Here is a 19975-nt window from a genome sequence, read left to right on the forward strand (position 1 = left end):
TACCAATGCTGGCGCTGCTGGTTTTGTCATAAATCAAAGCAGAGTGACATAATTTTTAGCTCTTTGTCAGCTGTTTGATACATTTCCTCTATTAGAATTATCTAAAGCAGAAAATGTATCATGTGTCAGTCATTTTCTGTGCGATGATTTGAGCAAGACTCAGTATCTGTTGTACTAAGCTGACTGTATGAAGAAATGACATAAGAGAAATTAGTACTGCTGCAGTCATCCATTTTTTGCAGTATGTGGCTTGAATGACATTTGCTACTGTCTGCCTTTGTTGGCTGTTTGTATAAGATTTTAAGTGTGCTCAACTGTTGCATTCCTGTCTTTAAATCTGGTCTGAAGGTTAAAAAAACAGCATTAAGGAGTCATCTCAACTCTTTTCCCTGTCAATTAAAAGTCAGAACCAGGCACTGTGCAACAACAGCAGCCAGAATTTTCAAGATGTTGTTGTTATAGAAATAAAACCCACAAGCAGCGTTTTTTGTTTTTAGTGCAGTAGATGCTTCATTTCAGACCTCTACAGCGCCCTGTATGTAAAAAAAAAAAAAAAAAAAAAAAAATTAGTTAATAATGAAAAAGTCAACAGAAACATGAAGCCTGACTTGACCTGTTTATTTTATTAACGTTTAAGATCATAATTTTCTTAACCTTCACCTTCACTAAAGCTAACCACATGAGGGACACTGGAGTAGCTTGTAAGTTAAATTTCAGGGTTCGGGAAAAGACAGCTACTTAATTGCTTAGATGTAAATATTCAGGAATTTTAAAATTAGTTCATCAGTTCGGAATCATCTTCAGATCATTTGTATTTAGGTTTTCATCTGAAAAAATATATAAAAATCATCTTAGGAAAGTTCACATGTCATGAAAAAATTAAGACCGTGTTGGATTTGGCTCAGGCCATTCAACTAGCCCGCCAAGGCGGTGGCTTGATTTGACTTCCAAAGTATTAAACAGCTTAAACCCAAGCAGTCTTATCTTTGGCTCAAAGTTAGCCCTCTGAGGATTTATTACAGTAAGTCATTGTTATAACAATTGTTACTTGAATAGGGATAAATGACAATTTACAGTCCCTGTGAGCTGGTTTGATTAATTTCCTGAAGCTCCAGTCTATTTCTCTTACATGAAGTTGATTCACGCTGTTCATACAGTACCTGCATAAATTTGTGTGTGACAATAGAAAAATAAAGACTAATAAAAAAAGATTCTTCCTCACAATTGAGAGCATATTTTTTATGTATGTCAACACTCCTCTTCAAAGACATTCAGCTTACCACCTTGACTTCCTGGGAGTAGGAAAACAACCACCAAACAGTGCTTCAGAACCATAATTCCCAGCTCGGAGACCGGGCTGGGCTGTACGGTAATAAGCTCGAAAAGTCCAGATGACAGTGAGCAATGTGCCGCTGAACACAGAGCACGGATGCATAATTTATACACATGTATTCCCTTGGCATGTTACTGTCATACCTATCTCATGTGTGGAGGAGTGTGCTCACACATGTGCGCACACTCTCTCATTTCCCCTCCACTTCACTTCCCACTCCAGATAGTATGTTACAGTTTAATGAATAAATCCATATATGATAGGGTTTTTATAGGCAGCGACCACCACAGTGAAAAGTGCAGTAACAGCATAGAGGCTCCTGCAAAAAAGAAAACCTACCTGTTACTATTGTGTTGTAAGAATGACCTCATTTAAAACCAGGCTTGCTGGGGTAACTTTAAAAATTTATTATGATACAGTTGCTCATCACCTGTTAAAAAATGTAGTCAGTAATCTAATCCAAGTATCACAATGTTAAAGTGACGTGACATAATTACTTTACATTTCTTTTGGATAAGGTTATGTCAGTACCAAAAATAGTAAACTGATTAGCCCAATATGATGCTTTATTTTCATTGTACGTTTATTAATTGTTTGTCCAGCTATTTTCTCCGTTGTTGTGTGCAACTTCAGTAATTCTACACATTTAATGCAGGCCTACACACTCAAGTAAACTGCCGTAAACTCACTGGGGCATCTTGGTCACCAGCATCACTATCTATAGTCCCAAAACATTTAGAAGTAGTGGTAGTAGTAGTATTGACAGGTTAGCTGGCTAATTAGATTTCTGCATCGTTGATTTTAGCGGTTGATCTTCGTAGCTACTGTTAGTGGTTGGTTTGAATGGCAATGATTGGACTAAGATTAGCTTTTGTTTCAGAGTGGTGTTGAGAGACTCGGGAATTGTTGTAGTGTAAGAACACTGTGCATGGTATCATATCGTTCTTTATTTTAAAATGTATCTTAAAACTGTAGTCCTGCTATAATCCTATTTTTTTTGCTAAATGAATCTAATTTAATCTAATTCTGTCTTTTTTGTTTTAAACTGTAATAGACTACGTTTATTTTATTTTGTATCCAGATTATGTACCCTCGTTACATGAAATCCATTATTCTCCAAGCCTGTTTATAATAAAAAAAGGTAATCATGCTCTGCTATTATGTCTCTTTGTTGACAGGGCCGAATGATAGAAACAACCCCTACTATAACAGGCAGAGGTGTGTTTACTGCTCTGTAGTATTCAGATAAATGAGAGCCACTTTATTTTCAATGTACAGTAAATCAGCAAGAATTTCCCTTGACGATAGGCCATCCTTTTGTCCATTAATAGTGAATATTCTGCACAAGATGATAAGTTTTCAGTTTGTTTGGTTGTCATGTTTGCTTAGAGAGCCTCTCTGGTCTGATCACCAGTGTGTCACTTCATATGTTTTCCTTGTAAATTGCATGCATGTCCTGCTTATGCCGTGTGGGTTTGTGTGTGTGCGTGTGTGCATGCACAGCGCGTACTGTAATCGACTGTTGGGTAGGTCATAGATCAAGGGGAGCAGGTGTGTGTGTGTGTCTTGTCTTTTAAGGGGAGCAGGTGTATATATGTGTGCATAGAAGTGTGTGTGTGTGCATGTGTGTGCACCGAGGGGAGCAGGTGTGTCTGTGTGGTGTGCTCACTCGGCCAGATAATGGGCACATATGGACAGAGAGAGAAAGAGGCAAATGAGAGACACCCACACATATGCACAAACACACACACACACACACACAAAAATCATGCACATGTACACAACTGACACACTCGAACCTTTTAGTCTGCTTTTGGATTTGTGCATACGCTCTGTGCATGTATGTGTGTGAGTGTGAGTAAGTGGATGACACATAAATTGGATAAAAATAATATTAGGCTTACAACTGGTATTTATGATGACAATGATAATGAGGGTTAAGCATAATGGGATGTCATACAAGCCCTGAAAAACATAGAAGCAGTGGCAATCACAATTACAGGCAAAAATAAAAAATAAAAAAGAAACAATTCGTCATCTCCAGTATGTTTTTAATGTGTTATTGTTTGATTGTTTTAGTCTAAAGCAGAGCCTGGTTGTTAAAGGCAGAGATGAAGCAGGAGTTCTGTGTGTGAGAGACTGGAGATGGATGAATGAAAAAAATAAGGAGAAAAGGAAAAAGAGACAAGACATGCAATACCCAGTGGGAGGGGTGCTGGATCACAAAAATCTGACAGTGGTCTATTTTGATTACAGTTTGTGCTTATTATATGAACTCTTACCAAGACCTGAGAGAAGTATAAAGCTGGTTGGTTTTAGCTCCACTTCCTAAGTTACTTTATGCTGTTTACAAGCTCATTATTAGAAGGCAGATAAGCTCAATTTATTTAAATTACTTATCTTAAAAACCCCTCTGCTCTGAGCAGTCTTTCAAGTGCGTAGACCGTTAACCAAACTCCATTCTAAAAGTAGGTGTTTTTTGGTAGGGCCATATTTTTTCACAGTAAAAACTTGGTTACACCATCACTAAGACACTTTTTTAAATTCACTTCGATCTACAGACACAGTCGGCACACGTATCATTCACTCAGTAACATCATAAACTGATGTGTGATGAAGTGTTTGCCTCAGACATACACATATTGACTGGCCCAGCACCACAGCACTTGTTCTCGCCAGATGAAAGTGAGGTATGCAGTTCACACAACTTAGCAGGATGGATAGGAGGGCACGTAAACAAAACCTTCAAAAAGTGTTTGGTGAATTATGTCAAAAGTTCTATTAAATACGTATTTAATAGAACTGGGATCTGCACCCACAGAGTTTCCATCTTAAATACCCATAATTGATAATTCATCAATGATGTGACGTAACAAGCCTGGTGTAGCAAATCTTACAGAATTTATTTTGCATACACATACACACTGATCTTTTAATAAATGCATGTTTTTTTGAGAAATATAGATCTGTAATACATACATGGACATGTATATGTTAGTCTTACATACAGTACAAAAGGTTTTAAAAAAAGAAAGAAAACATTTGTTCCACCATATGACATTTTAATAAATAAGGGTTTGTGCCCATAACGTCACATTGTAGTCTTACATTACACATTCATGGCAGCATACTGTGTGAACTATTTTTACATTTTTGATACCTGCTGCAGTTTTGCACCTCATATTTATCACGTTTGTAAGAAAGAAAGAAATATATAAAACATGTACCCCCAATAATTTGCACTGCAGTAAGGTCCAATAATTGTCAGTGGATGAACCACTTTTTTTGGCTAAATATGTAGATTTTAGAGATGGTGGAGAGCAAGGGAGAGAATACTTGTCAGCTATTTGAAAATGACAGAGAGCGAAGTGATGGGAGAAAGCCTGAGAAGCAGCGAAGCAAGAGAGATAGAGAAAAATGGAGAGATGAGGAGGGGTTAGATTGATGGAGGAAAGGAGGAAGGGTGCGCAGCTGAAAATGAACTTGTCCGCTGCTAGAGAACCAATGGAGGGAGTGACAGCTATATAGATTAGGCAGAAAAGAGGGAGAAAAGGTGGTGGTGGTGTCGGGGGGTGGGGATGAGGGGGGCAAAGAAGAGAAGCAGTGAGGGTGACTGTTAATAGGTATGGAGGGATGAAGAGGGGAAAGATGTATGAAGGAGAGAGAGAGAGAGAGAGGAAGATATGGATGAGGGATTTGGCAATGATTAGGCAGAGGAAAAGCAGGATAAAGATGTAAAAGTAGAAGGGAAAGAGAAGGAGAAGGAGGTACAGTAGGAAAAGGAGGTCATCTTTCAAAAAAAATGACAATTCAGCTGGGATGGCAGATGACTTGTCTGTTGTGTATGTGTGTGTTTGTATCACTGTGTGTGTGTCTTATGGGATCCAAATGTGCTAAAAAAAAAAGAAAAAGACCATTGGTCAGGCCTGGACCTCAGTACGGCTGTTAATAAGATTTCTCCTTTTTTTAAGAATCTGAATTAGAGCTGCTACGAGGTGAGGGCCCTCCGTGTGTGTGCGGCTGCATGCGTGCGTCTCGCATTAATTAGTGTCTGATCAGGTGTCATCATCAGTTAATTGACTGATAATTACATCATCACTGTCCACCCAGATAGATCCCTGTTGGGAGGACAGCCGGCAGAGGAGAAGGAAAAGTAGATGGAGAGAGTGAGAAATGGAAATGAGACATGAATGAAGAAAAAGAGAAAAGAGAAAAGAACAGAGAGGAGATGATGTGAGACACTGATTTAGGGTGGGATAATCTGATTGGTCCCCTCCACTGTCCGTTATCTGATTGAGCCAATTAAATGAGCAGAGCCAAGAAGGACTTTGAAAGTTTGAATAAGTCTGCAATGCAGTTTTTGCAGCTGTAATTTGTAGTAGAACTATATATTTTTTGGTAAGATATATTAGACAGAACATCATACAGTAAAGATTAAAATATTCCACATCATTCCTGTATTACTGGAATTATTCAATTTATCATGCCAGCTATGCAATTTAGTGTCAGATTTTCAGCAGCCAGCATTCACACTAGCAGTTTCCTCAGGACTTGCCTTCATTAGTTTACACTGGAACTGCATTTTGTTGGTAAGAAACATTGTACAGAACAATTTGTAGTGAACTCTTTGTGTCTGTGTGTGTAGCGGTGACATTTTACGGCAGAGTGCTTGGAGTTGCATCGATAGCATCTCTCTCCAGTCTTTATCATTAAGTAGATAACAGCTCCACCGACTTGAGTTTGTATCACAGCTCATTACAGTCTGCAGTTCAGTTCACACTGAAGTTCGGCTCAGCTGGGTTCACTTCGAGTTCAGTCAGAGTGAAAGCTGACTGTCTTTACAGGACTGATGTATAAACTCTCATAAAATATTTAGCTCTGTCCCCGTGCTTCATATTGATGGATTTTCTTCTGTTTTATGCTCGTACCAACATGAGCTAGTCTGTTTAAATTCAGCATGGGATTTGTACTGGCTGTAGCTTGTACAGTCAGTTTTAAATACAGCATATGCATGTAAAACTGCATATACATACACACTGCATGTTGTAGAGGGTTTGCATTAAAGAACATGCACACCCACACAGGTGTTTTCAATTATTTGGGACCTGTGCTCAGGTTGAACTACTCAAGTTCAAGTAAAGTTAAAAGGCGATATCAGTCAAGCGCAAGTCTCTTTTGCACATCTCTACAGTCCTGAGAGGTCTAATAAGCCAATATCATTAAAATAAACCATGTGGAGGAGCTTGAAAACGTCCCTAGCAGGGGCCTTTTTTTTTTTTTATCAGACAACAGTTTGACATGTCAAAGTATGAGAAGCGCAGGTGTAAATAATAAAACTAATTACATCATTACATAATTTAACTGGTTCACTTTCAGTGTCTTGGTGTTTTGCATGGCTTGCTGGGACACTTGAATGGAATTGAGTTGTCATTAATGATATCGGTTCCACCTGTGCTTTTCCTACTATGGCAAGTTAAAATGTCTGTTGAGAAAAAGGCCACTCACCCTTCTTTTATCCACCAATTAGGGACTGACTGCAGCATCAGGTGTGGAGCACCACTTAATCTACACATAAACATCTTTACTCTCTTATTGCTTCAACTCACTGAAGCAAAGCACAATGTAAAAACACACCTGTGCTTTTTCCTATTATTAAATCTTACGGTTTCTATAGTGAAAAAGGTGTGTCTAGCACTATTTAAAGGGCAATTCCACATTATTTTCTGTGTTTTTCCAGTAGATTTTGAATTTGACATAGATTAGAGCGCTAGTAGTAATTGTTGTGAAGTCAGGTGTTAGATGACTTGACATGTTTGGCTGGTAGTTTTATTAATTTATGTATTGCATATATTTTTTCTTTTTTGCTCACATGTCATTTGTGATCTATGTTGTAACCATTAGTAACTGTCCACACAGAGTGACCTAGATTAAATCAATCTTTTATTGTACTTATAATTACTGACTGTAGTTTTACTATACCATTGACTGCAGTGCTTTAAGAATATGAGTGTATGTGTATAATGTATTATATGACCAATGTGTTAGACTAATTGAAGTAGAGCTATAATCCTTGACTATAGTACTTTCAGAGTCATTGGTTGGCTGAATTACTATGAAAACCTTTGTCTGTATTAACAGCACCGACTACACTCACTGTAATACTATAGGAGAGAATTAGTGTGAAATATTTTCTGCTGTAAAGTCATATGATGGATGGATAAATTATTGGATTAAGTCCTGTCACTCATGGTTAAGCACCCTAGCCCTCCACCTATTTTTTCATCTTCCCTCTTTTCTTATTTTTTTTCTGCTTCTCCTACGATTTTAATCTCTTCTTCCTGCTTCTGTCTCTTCTTCCTGTCTCTATTCCCCCTTCCTTATCATCTGTTTCTTTTCTCTCCTCCTACGGTAGTTGATCCACCTCCTGCCTTCTTCATCCTCTTTCCTTTTCTTCTTCCATCCCTTCCCCGCCTTCTCCCCTTCAGTCAGAATCATTTTTTCCTGCAGAATAAAGAGCTGCTAATGGAATTACAGTCGCTCACACCAGCACACAGTCCATCATGCAACATACACACAACATGACTGTGCATGCATGAGCAGGGCAGACACACAGAGAGACATGCGGTCAGACAGATTAGTGAGCTCAGTATTATTAAAGTTTTACTCTCTTCTAATCCTCACACTCACTCATGCAGCACACACACACTCATACTTACAAACACACAGAGCCTCACTGGGGTACACCCTGTGAGAGGGGCAGGCAGTGAGAGATAAACTGATCACGCAGCAGTACAATATGCTGGAAGTGATTATGTGTGTGTGTGTGTGTGTGTGTGTGTGTGTGTGTCTGTGTGACAGTGAGTGAAAGAGAGAGATGATGTGCAACAGCAGCAGTCAGGAAGCAGATATTTACTCACACCGGTGGAAAGAATGGTTAAAAGGCAATATTTTCCAGTATAGAGGGGGAAGACGTGTGTTTTAATGCTTGTATGTATCATAAAAGCAGACTTTGCTATTTACGTCTAGGTTCTCTACATTTAAAAACCCTAGAAACCCTCCAAGACTATTGAGAAAATGTGGAAAATATAGTTCCATCCAAGTAATGCGATGCTCCAAATTGAAACCACAGTGGTATTTCCCATAAGGCACAGCTGCATCTGATACCAAGTGACTTCACCGCCGATGAATGTAAAGAACACCTCCGTAGGCACTGCATCCAAAGCACACTGCTCCTATTTGCAGGAGACATATCTTGTGTTGTTGTTTAGTCAAGTGCTTTTGTTTTAAGATAGCTTTAGGGTATTCCATTAATTTTATTTGAGATGTAATAAAAAACAACAAAGTTTATTTATATAGTAATTATCTAAATAAATATTACAAAATGCTTGACATAAAATAGAAATACGAAAGAACAAATTAGATGAATAAAACCAAGAATAAAACAAAAGAAATGCCAATATTGATAATTGTGTATTAAACTAGAAATGAAGTTGTTATAAGATCATTTGATAAAAATTAATTTCCTCAGGCAGGTAAAGCCTCGTTTCCGCTCCTCGTTTAGCTGGTCACATGAGCAGCAAGCAGACCCCTGATTGGTTACACAGGTGGGTAACAGTAAAAAATCTTTACAGTAAGAAATCAGGGATTGGCAGTTGCATTGCAGTTATGAGTCCCAGGGACGTTTCTTTCTTGTCTCACTGGAGACGAGTGTGAACGTAGTTGAGCAGGACAGGAGGACATGTCCGTGATGTCTAGCTTGGTGCACAGACTGGAGGTGGGGCCGTCAGGTCGGACTGCGTTAAAGGAGACAGTTTGGTAACCTCATTTTCCCCAGTTTTCCTTGTTAAGCCAACCGACTAGCAAGTTATTTTGTTTATTGTGCCACTTTTGCTTGATTTCTTGAGTTCTGTATGGACGCTTGGTTCAGCTAGCTGCTAATGGCTACTGGAGCTAACGTTAAACGGCTGGCGTTGGTTTTCTCGTTTTCTAACGGTCATTTTTAGATGGGAACCCTAGGTTCGCGAAACTCTCGCGAGATTTGTGGTGCTCTTTATTGTGTACGTTAAGCAAGATGTGTTATAATGGGATGTATAGCCTAATAATGCAACACTGATAGGACCTATTCTGCTTCATAAAAAGCCTGTTATATTAAATGTACTAATACATGTTACAGTACAAACAGAACAGGTGTAAATAATTAAATTAATGATGGCTCAATTCAGTAGCTGCCTTGGTTTGCTTGGGTCCTCACACTGTGCTTGCTGGCTCACAATTACATTTTTAAATCACATTTGAGTGTAGACATTACTTTTTGAATAAAAGTACAGCACCTTCAAAATACTACTCCGACTGATAAAAATAAATTATTACAGCACTTTTCAAAACAAAGACAGAATACTTTACATGTTTCACACAGGATCAAAATGAGGAAATGGGGCAAATAAAATTAGTCAGTTGAGAATAGGTTAATATAAAACTAAAATGGATACAACACCCAACAATAATATTAGGTAAGGATCTGATGTAATATTCCCTCAGGCTGTCATCCACTGTGAGTTCATATGTAGAAACTTAAAGCTGTGAAGTGAGAGGAATGGGATTTCAGCGGATATTGTAACCGCCCTGTAATCGTACTAAGCATACAGGATAAGTCTATCTCTACCCGCCTCCTCTCTCTAACCCCTGTACATCTCTTTTCCCTTTTTCCTCTTTCTCTCTCTTCCAGTCTCCTTATCTCTGTTGTAACAGCACAGGTTGGATTAACTTTTACAGGGGTTCTTAAACTTTTGTATCCTTCTTCTCCCCAAAGTAGCTTTGCATTTATAGGATTTGTGAATTTGACATTGGGAATTATTACGTTTGGTCAGGTGTGACTGAAATCAGCATATTGATAATTTGCCTCCAAACTGCACACATATTACTGTTACAGGCAAGATTAAGCTTTCCATTTTCACTGGGGGTTACCTGTACTGAAAAATGTATTGATTCATGGAGTGTTGCAAAATAAATCCAGTTGATGGTACTGTACATCATTATGCAGCTTGTAGCTGTTCACAGTATAGAAAAATCCACACAGCGATTCTGTCTTTAAACAGTTGTTTTTCAAGCGAAACTGACAATATGAAACAAAAACAAAAATTGTTCTGTTTTGCCAAAATGGTTTGATAGCATCAGTACCTAGGACTTATTGGTTTTTGGAATATACTTTAGTTCCCATGCACATAAATCTGAAAATGGTATATCATTTCACAGTGTGTGTACTCTGTTACAGGATGAGTACATTTGTGGAGTCTTTGTTCAGATGTCAGGGTGATGGGTTCTTAGAGGATGTTATAACTGTCTTTAATCTGGCTAAGCATACAGTATGGATAATCCACGCTCTCTTACAGTACTTCTTTTACTCACTTAGTCTTATTCCTGCAATTTGTCGGGGTGGTACAACTATGTAATCTCACTGAGATTATTGTAATTCTGTCTCTCGTTTCTCTCTTAACATTCTTCTTTTCTTTTATTCCGCTTAAAAACAAATATTGTTTGTGTTCTTGTAATTTTATTCTGATAACATACTGCAATGTCACATCACATCCTTTTATTTCGGCACATTGAGAGCAGTAGAAAAATGAATGTACAAGTACATATATATGGCCAATAAAACCGATTCTGATTCAGATTTTCCCTCACTGAGTAAATGTTTAGTCTTTCACTCTGGGACCCCTGTGTTTATACCATACTAGTACTCCACTGCTTGACTAATTTCATTATTTCTCAAATAATGTTTTGCAAGATATCTATTTTTTTGATCACATGAAGAATGAATACATACTTTTATCTTGAGGGTGAAGGTATAGCCTGCCCAGAATGTGGACTAAAAGACGCATCACATTCTTTGTCCCATATAACATTCAGCTGCTTTTTAAGCTCTGATCACGTTCTAAATTTGGCACTTTCTTGAACTTGCACTTTATGTCCTCAATGGATTTCCCAAAATTATACTTTTTTATGTTTCTTATGACACTTATGTTTTATATTATATTATGTGCCCTAATGCATGTCTAACAAATGGCAATCAAGATGAAAAAGCAAAATGCATTCCTACTGTAACAATTGCACATTTGGACAAGGTACTTGTGAAATCTATGGTAATATAGCAAAAATAATATTGCAAACAAAAAGTAATATTGCAGTTATTTTGACCGATATTGCAATTACCATGTGATCACAGATCAGTGGGAATGATCTGTAAGCTTGTGTCATTTGGATATTGCACTTCAGCATGTTGCGATTTCGATAATATTTTGGTCAATTGTGCAGCCATACTCTATGTAGTGAAAAGGAAAAACAGGAAGTGCAGCAGCAGTAAAGATTTTTTTTTGTTTCAAACTTTTTAAAGGTTATAATTTAAACAATGTAACAGTGATCAGGAACTTTGAGATATAAAAGACAATGGTGTGTTAAGTTAGCACAGAGAACCATCATTAGTTGCCAGTCTGATGATTGGTGTTGTGTGTGTTGGTGTTGACACAAAGTGAATGGACTGTATAACCTACACAATATGCCGAGGAACTAAACAGCACACAGTTAGCTCTGTTGTACTTGCTTGACAGATGGGAGTATATTAGTCATCGGCCTATTCTACAGGGAGACACTTCAGAGTGTGGAAAATATACAGGGCTCACTAACTGATATGTCAACAATTCAAACACGCTTGAAGCCTCCAAAGTAAACTACCAAACTGTAAAAAATTAAAACACTGTATCAGCTTCAAGGAGTCATGTGTGATGTATTAAATCAGCAAGTGAATCACTTACTGACTGAAGGAGGTGATTTAAGAGCTTACTGACTGTTCACTTGTCTTGTTTGCTAACTTTTATTCCTCCTCTCTTTTCTCTTTCCTCTGCAGGCTCCGACTACTCTCCCCCTGCCCCCCTTCCTCGCCCTCCTCCCCCCGGCTTGACCAATGAGCACAGTGGCGGTGGTAGCCACGGCGACCATGATGGAGGAGGGGGTGGGGTCAACCATGGGGTGGGCGTGGTGGGCCTGGCCCCGGAGCACATCCCCACACCAGGGGCGGCTCTGAGCTGGCAGGCGGCCATCGATGCCGCGCGGCAGGCGAAGATGATGGGCAACGCTGCATCGAGCGGAGGGGCGGGGCTTGGGTCGGGAGGGGGCGGGCCCATCTCCACGGCCAGCTCCACGCAAAGGAAGAGACAACACTATGGCTCAAAGCCCAAGAAACAGACAACGACGACAGCCACGAGGCCGCCACGGGCCCTACTCTGTCTCACACTCAAGAACCCCATCCGCAGGGCCTGCATCAGCATCGTAGAGTGGAAGTATCCTTTAACTAACTGTGGGCAGAGGTTTGTTTTTACACTGTTTATGATGTGTAATAACATGCAACATGTTCCACTCTCACATTCAAGAAAGTGTAATTTTTAAAGGTTGACACCTGACATCCTTAATTATGTCATTTATGTTAACTTACCAGAGGGGGACATTCAAATCAGGCAGATGAGGAAGTCAGTTCTTTCAAAATAAAGCTACCTTGAAGCATCTGAAAAAGACCATTGAATTTTGGAGGATTAACGTAGAGAATAAAGTAGTTGAAAGAGTATTGAAACATTACATAAATATTACTCAACTAAAAGTAAACTACTGGTATTAATAAAAATAATACTTAAGTTTTTTCTGTTGATGTTTAATGCATAGCAGACATTAAATCAAAAAGGTTTTCTGTCAGAGGCAAAAGGTAGTTACGAGGTGCCCCAGTGCAGGATGGGTTTTCTTTTTTGAGGACATATAAAGCAAATGGGACCATCTTAAATTTAACATGATTTCTTGTTTGAACACAGTTGTATGCATTTACAAGGTAGCAACCTGAATCAAGGGGCCATTTACTGCATAACATTGTTTTTGAGGGACGCTCTCTCTATTAACACTAAATAAAGTGATTCAGTAAAATGTGCATTTACATGCCTCAGAGTAAATACAGCTATTGCATCCTTCCCATGTGGAATGGATGGAGAGATGCAGGTAGAAAAATCATGGAAAGGAGCAGAATGAGAAGAAAGGGGGGCATACAGTAACGGGTGCAGGACATAAACAGGTTAAGAATGCATCACACATCCTCTTTCATTTTTAATCATTTTCTCTCCTCTCCTATGTCTCACTTGGTGTGATTCCCCGCTCTCTACTCACTCTTCGTAATCCTTTCTCCCCTTCCTCTGCATGTCCTCTTTCTTTTTCTTCTCTCCCTCTTTCATCTTACATTCTTTTCTCACAGGAGGATAAAACAAATTGTGTCATTTTTATCCCTCCTTCACACCTCTTCTCTCTCCCCTGGCTCTTCCGAACTTGATTCATCCCCTTTCCCCCTAGTGCATCCATGCCTCTGTTCCTCCTTCTCCTTCCCCCATCCTCCCTCTCTCATTTATTATCCATTTCTCCCTCCCTGTGTCCACCCAAATCCCTTTATTCCTGCTGCTCCTCCACCCGTCCTTCCTTTCTACCCTTCCTCTCCTCTGGAGTTTTTTTTAAGCTGTGGAACATAATGACTTGGTTTTCCCTCAGGGTGAGATGGAGGGAGAAGGGAGAGAGACAGAAATGGTCAGTGTCACAGTCAAAGTGATCTATAATAGGAGAGGGTCTCCATGAGCATGAACTCAGCAAGAGCACAGTCACACACTGTCCTGAGAGGGAGAGGAGGAGAGGAAGAGGAGGAGGGGCTGGGGGAAATGAGAAAGGCAGGGATGTGGGCAGGACGTGGATGTCGACAGGAGAGATGATGGAGCCGAGTAGCTGAAGAGGGAGGGAGGGATTGAGGGGAGGATGGGAAAGGTAAACAAGAAAAATGACAGAGAAGGGGGAGGGCAAATAATGAGTGAGGGGAGGAGAGGAGAGGATAGGGGGATCATGAGGGAAAAGAGGAGAGAAGCGGAAGGCAGAGCGAATCAGTGAGGAAAGAGAAGATGAGTTAGAAAGAGCTTTTGGAGTGTGCATGTTTGAAGAGGGTTACATTAGGGAATTATCAAAGTAGGATAAATCAGAGTCGTAGGCTATATGAGCAAAATAACTGTGAAAAATATAATTTCTTGTAATTGTACATCAGACATAGGTTCCACCTATAGTACACACATACAGAAGGACTGGTTTATGGCCACTTATGTTGCAGTAATACTAACATGTTGTGAAAGCCAAAAAGGGATTTCTATTTGGGCTTTAATGAATAAAATTTGGAATTTTTTAATAAAATAAGTTGAAAAGATTTTTCAATTGAATTTCTGCTCATTGTTCTTTCAGCAACATATTCTCAGCAGTGGCAATACATGTACATATGGCGTTTACAGCGAAATTGTCATTCGTTTTTGAAACAGTGGGTCTTAAATTCCACATAGAAGTAAACAAAAACAACTTTGCATTTCCAGCTTATGACTGGATTTTGTCAGCAAAAATGATGATTCTCACTAGCAGCTATCATAAATGTAGCTAGCTAATGTAAGCTAAACTCCTGGCTGGGAGTCTGTTTTGAGCTAACTTTTAAATGTTTCCATTTGACACATAAAACAAGAACCCAGTTAAAGGGTCTTAAATATTTAAAGTTACCTAACAGCTGCATACATCATATAATGTTAATGCTAAAAGGCTAAAGCTAGCTTAGATCCCAGCAAACACAGGTTGGATGGTTAAATATGACACACATCTATACGAGATAGAAGACAGAAATGCACACAATAACAACAGAAAAGGAAGTGCAGGATTAAATTAAGTGCAGACCCAGTTAGACCAGCCAGACCACATTTGCTCCAGGAAGAGAGCCGTAATGAGAGCTAAGCTAACCTGGCTTTAACCTGAGGGAGTGAGACAGTGAGAGATGTGACATTGTTGGCCCACTTTGATTATGCACCAGCCTACACCAGCTCAAACGCTCCAAATAACAAATCCCAGTGTAACCGCTGGGAATAAGTTATGAGTTTAGCAAATGCAGTGTAATCTAACACAAATTTAGCTGGTAACTGCAGATAGTAAGCTAGCATTAGTTGGCCGTACAATTGACAATTAATTGTTGCACCTCACGTTACAGCTGATGAAGACAAAGTTTAATCCATCCTTCATACGTGTTCTCATGTGTTTTAGGTGTCATAGGTCTTTGTGATATTATTATGAACATGTATTTTTATCAAGAAATTGCCAAAATACTGTTTAGTCCTATTTGTTTCTGCATTTGTTTTGATTGTTTTGCTTAGTTTAATGTGAAAAGCAAAATTTTGAGTTCACCAGGGTGTGCAATTTTCTTGCATATCTTTCAAACAAGTGACATGTTTTCATAAAAATAACTTCAAATTTCCCATGGGAAGAACTGGGCTGCCTTTTAAAGAGTGTTTTATCTCCCTCTGCGCAGTACAGCACTGGATAAAGGCAAATTATCCTTCTGATCACCTTATGTATTTATAATTCTTAAAAGTCAAAATGTCAACAGTAGACCTTAAGATCTCCTTTCCAGCTGTACTTAAGTTGTTAAAAAAATTAATGGGGAAAAAAAGCATGCATAAACCTTCAGGGTCACTGGAACAGTGTCACCCAATGACTGATGAGTGTTCAGATCATTACCCACAATTCCCCGCATCATTCATTCAAACAGCTCTGAAGGGAGGGAAGCTAGAGAGACAGAGTTACAGAGAGAGAAATAGGAGGGAATTAGATGAGTTAAGGAAAGATGAGGGACATTAAAAGAGGGCTCTTAGGGAGAATCAGAGACCAGAAAGAGAGGAAGACGCAAACACGGACAGAAAAAAAAAACATGGGTGGAGCAAACGGTAACAAAATTACAGTAGATTGTATCCTTCAGCACTTTCAAAATCTGCATCCAACTACCAGTCTTTTGTATGCTTGTCTATCTAAAGAATTCAAAAGCAGTGGGTCAGTTTAGAGGGATAGTTCAGATTATTTGAAGTGGAGTTCAGTATGAGGTACTTATCGATAGTCAGTGTATTACCTACAGTAGATGGCAGTTTGCACGCCCTCAGTTTGGAGAAGCAGAGACGAGTAGAAGCACTGAAGCTAAGCAATGTACTGCTGTGGCTGTCCACAACAAAAATCAATATCAGTTTAAGTGTTTTCACTGTTTTACTTTGCTGTCAGACAGCCTTGTCTGTTATATAAGCCAAGTATCACTCTCTCAAAACCAGCCAAACTCCACAGGTGAAATCAGTAATTTGACCTTGCAGAACAAAGGAGTTGATGGTATTGCATTGACTAGATCAGTTCGATTTTGGTGCTATTGTGTGACTTTGTTGTTTTAAAAGGATAGTTTGGATTCACTGAAATCCCATAACAACACAAACAAACAGACTGAGGCATTTATATTCTGTTCTTAAATCAGTGAATGATCTTTACTTGGTGTCCTACACTAGTTTCAAAAATCCCATCAAACAGTCAATATTAGTGCCTGCCTGTTGAGCTGAACACTCTTCTTTGGGATGTCCTTTATACCTGCATTGTGGGCCTGTTTAAATGTAGCATGTGGTTGAACATTAGTCTGTGGGTGACTTTGTGCTCTGTTATGTATGCATTTGTCCTCTGCATGTGCATAGTTATGTATTCATGTGTTGTTTTTATTCTGTAGGCTTTGTGTGTGTATGTGTGTGCGCCTGTGTGTGTGTGTGTCCTGTATTCTGTGAGTACCTCTGTCTCTAGAGATAGCAGATCCGAAATCTTCCTCTCTTCCTCCTCTGTTACCATGACAACAGCTGCTGCTCTCAACAGGTCGATGGGGCCCGTCTGAGCTTGCAACACACATATAAACACTCTCGAAGAGCACACGCATACTTACACACAGATGATGAAGGACTGAAACACACACACACACACACACACGCACGCACAGCACTCTCACATGTGGTGTAATTATAGCATTTAAGCATTACCTGCACACTGCAAGGTCAGTGTGAGAGACAAGGAGAGAGCGGGGGCAGGTGTATGTCTAACTACTATGTTCTGTATATGAAATCACTGTAAGTGGTAGTTTTGAAAACGTGTCATTGAGTTCATTCACACACACACACACACACACAAAAATACTGTTTCCTGGCTAACAGCTTATATATTGCATCAGGTCACATGAGGGGTTACTCTGTTTGCATGCATTTTCAGCTCAATCAGGAAAAGAGATAAATATTCTCAGCATAGCACAGAAGAGTGTTGAGCTTGCTCTGGCAGATAATATCAGTATATCCCTGCATTCTTATTCGGGTTTGTCAAGATAAGAGATTTTGCTGTGTTATTGTGAAGTTGGATGTGATGTTTATGTGAGGCAACTGCTGACTGCAGAGTATTTCGGAGAATAACAGCATCCCGGTGTGTTTATGTGGATGCAATCCCAGTGTGACAATTTGTCGTAAGCATGTACATTTAGCTTGTTAAATTGCTGAATGTATATGTTAAATTCCAAAACGCCTCAGACAGTAGCACCCTGGTGAATACTACATTATGTCAGCTGTGAAAGCTGCTGAGCTAACCGTTGCTGATTTCAATTTTTTTGTATTTATTGCTGTTTTTTCTTTTTTTAAGAGCTGTTAGAGTCAGTCCCCACAATTAGCTTTGTGAAAATTCCTTACCATTAGTTTTTCTTTGCTCCTATGGTTTTAATAATGGATACCTGCTGTTGTTGATTTTCAACTGGCCTCCATCTACTTTAGGTAATACATTTACTATTGATAAGTACTTAATACAATCCCACCTCAAGTAATCTGAATTATCCCTTCATTATTTCTTTGCTTTTATGCTGTTAAAGTGGATATTTCCTTTTATTCTGCTGGTTAATGTACATAATTAATAGACATGATACCTGGTTTGATTCTGTACTCAGACCCGCAGAATTTCTTCTTAATGTTTTACTCTCAACAGCACAGCAAACAGTAGATTTATTATCATGTTGATGGAAGCAGACCTCAAGGGTTTTTTTAAATTATGGGTCAGCAACCCAGAATGACTCACAGGCCTGTTTTTCTGTCGGTCCCCGCATGTCTGGAGTGTGTTATAATGAGCCCCTGGTACAAGGGTGAGTGATTAACTGTGATGCATTCTGGTCCCATGCTGAATGAGCTGAATGATCTTGTGGTTGATGATGTTCAAGGGTCAATCCATAATCCAAACATAAACATTAAGTATTAGTCCCACCATAAAAAAACATGATTTTTTTTCTCCCTCTCGCTCTTTCTCTGTCTGCAGAGCTGTTTCTAAAACAGCAGTTAGGCTCTAAAATGGATAGCAGGTCTGTTTCTAGAGGGGCCACACACAGCAAGATTACTGGTGTGATTACAGGTAGTAAAAGATTGTTAAAGTTGTTAGGTTCACTTATTCTCACTTGGCAGTCCCATCAACCTTCTGCAATTCAAGTCATAATTTCAAAATATTGAACGGTGCTAGAGATAAATTACCGATCTGGTTTAACCAACAACAACAAGGATTTCTCTTGTTTATATTGTATCTATTTATGTATGTAATGATGCAGAACATCTGAAGTTTTTTTTAGTTACTTAATAGATAGATTGTAACATAGTTTATAATATGGATATGGATTTTTCTTTTGCATTTTTTTCCTTTTTACCATATTTGGTCACTTTCTCAAGTACTGCTACAAACTCCCTCTATTATTCTTTGCAAGATGTAGACCAGGGTTCTTAGTCTTCTCTCGTTTGTGCTTACCTGTAGCTGCTTAGTCAGCAGCAGCTGTGGCATGGCTAATGTTAGCCACATTAGCCTCACCTTATGATTTGTGGGAGTAATCATTTTTGCATCACAATTTTAATTTCAGCCATAATCATGATGGCATTTATTGGGTTTTGTACCAAACAAACATGTTTTCTTACATCTGAAGAATGAGATTTGTAGGTCAGGGCATCTCTGCAGCACTACACTACTTCATTTTAATGCTGTTTTGTTACACATTTTCCTCTCCCATCAAAAAACTGCAACTTCTGTGATTTGGATATTGCACTTGGCCATATTATGATTTCAGTAATATTAATTGTATACCCCTAAGTGTAGCCTAGTATCAAGGGCATGATCCCTCATTGGCTTCCCACAAACTGCCTCTTCTGTTGGATTCAGTGCAGCAAATGATTCAACACTGTTCTAAAGCTTGGAAAGCTTGCATTCACAGTGTCATGTAAAATGTTTAAAGTGAATGTCAGCTTAGAGTGTACATTCATTTGCTCGTGGTTTGTCTTGTGGATTCGAGGTTCTGACAGCACAACTCATCAGTGCATTTCTGTTTGTGTTACACTACAAGATCTGGAGTCTAGACTAATTTGACTTGCAGCCAGGAGGGAAGAGGGAAGACAGAAAGGAAGGAAACAAGGAAAGAATGGAAGAGGAGAGCAGAGGGAGAGCAAAAGAAGGTGGAGGGAGGTGACAGCAGTGGCAGTCAGTAATTGTGTTGATGAAAACCAGACCTCCTTTATCTCTCCTTCACATTCTCTCTTTTCACTCTCCATTCTCACTCACTTTGTATCTCTCCTCTCTTTTTCTCTCTGAGGCCAAAAATAATGAGGTCACTCCCCTCTCAAGGACCGTTCCATATAAAAACTCTCTCCTCTCTCTCATTCCCTCTCACGCTCACTCTTTCTCCGTCCACTTCCCGTC

General features: G+C 39.2%; 1 protein-coding gene across 1 annotated transcript in view; it reads left to right on the plus strand.

Annotated features, from left to right (window-relative positions):
• Positions 1-9080: 9080 nt before the first annotated feature.
• cacna1c (calcium channel, voltage-dependent, L type, alpha 1C subunit) overlaps positions 9081-19975 on the plus strand; it is a 172830-nt gene continuing 161935 nt past the window's right edge. Inside the window, exons 1-2 of the mRNA XM_084711514.1 lie at positions 9081-9120; positions 12234-12666. Coding sequence (XP_084567640.1) covers positions 9081-9120; positions 12234-12666 — 473 coding nt within the window. The remainder of the gene's footprint in view (positions 9121-12233; positions 12667-19975) is intronic.

The sequence above is a fragment of the Lutjanus erythropterus genome, chromosome 22 (assembly GCF_056507025.1).
Source record: "Lutjanus erythropterus isolate fLutEry1 chromosome 22, fLutEry1.hap2, whole genome shotgun sequence".
NCBI classification, from domain to species: domain Eukaryota; kingdom Metazoa; phylum Chordata; class Actinopteri; order Lutjaniformes; family Lutjanidae; genus Lutjanus; species Lutjanus erythropterus.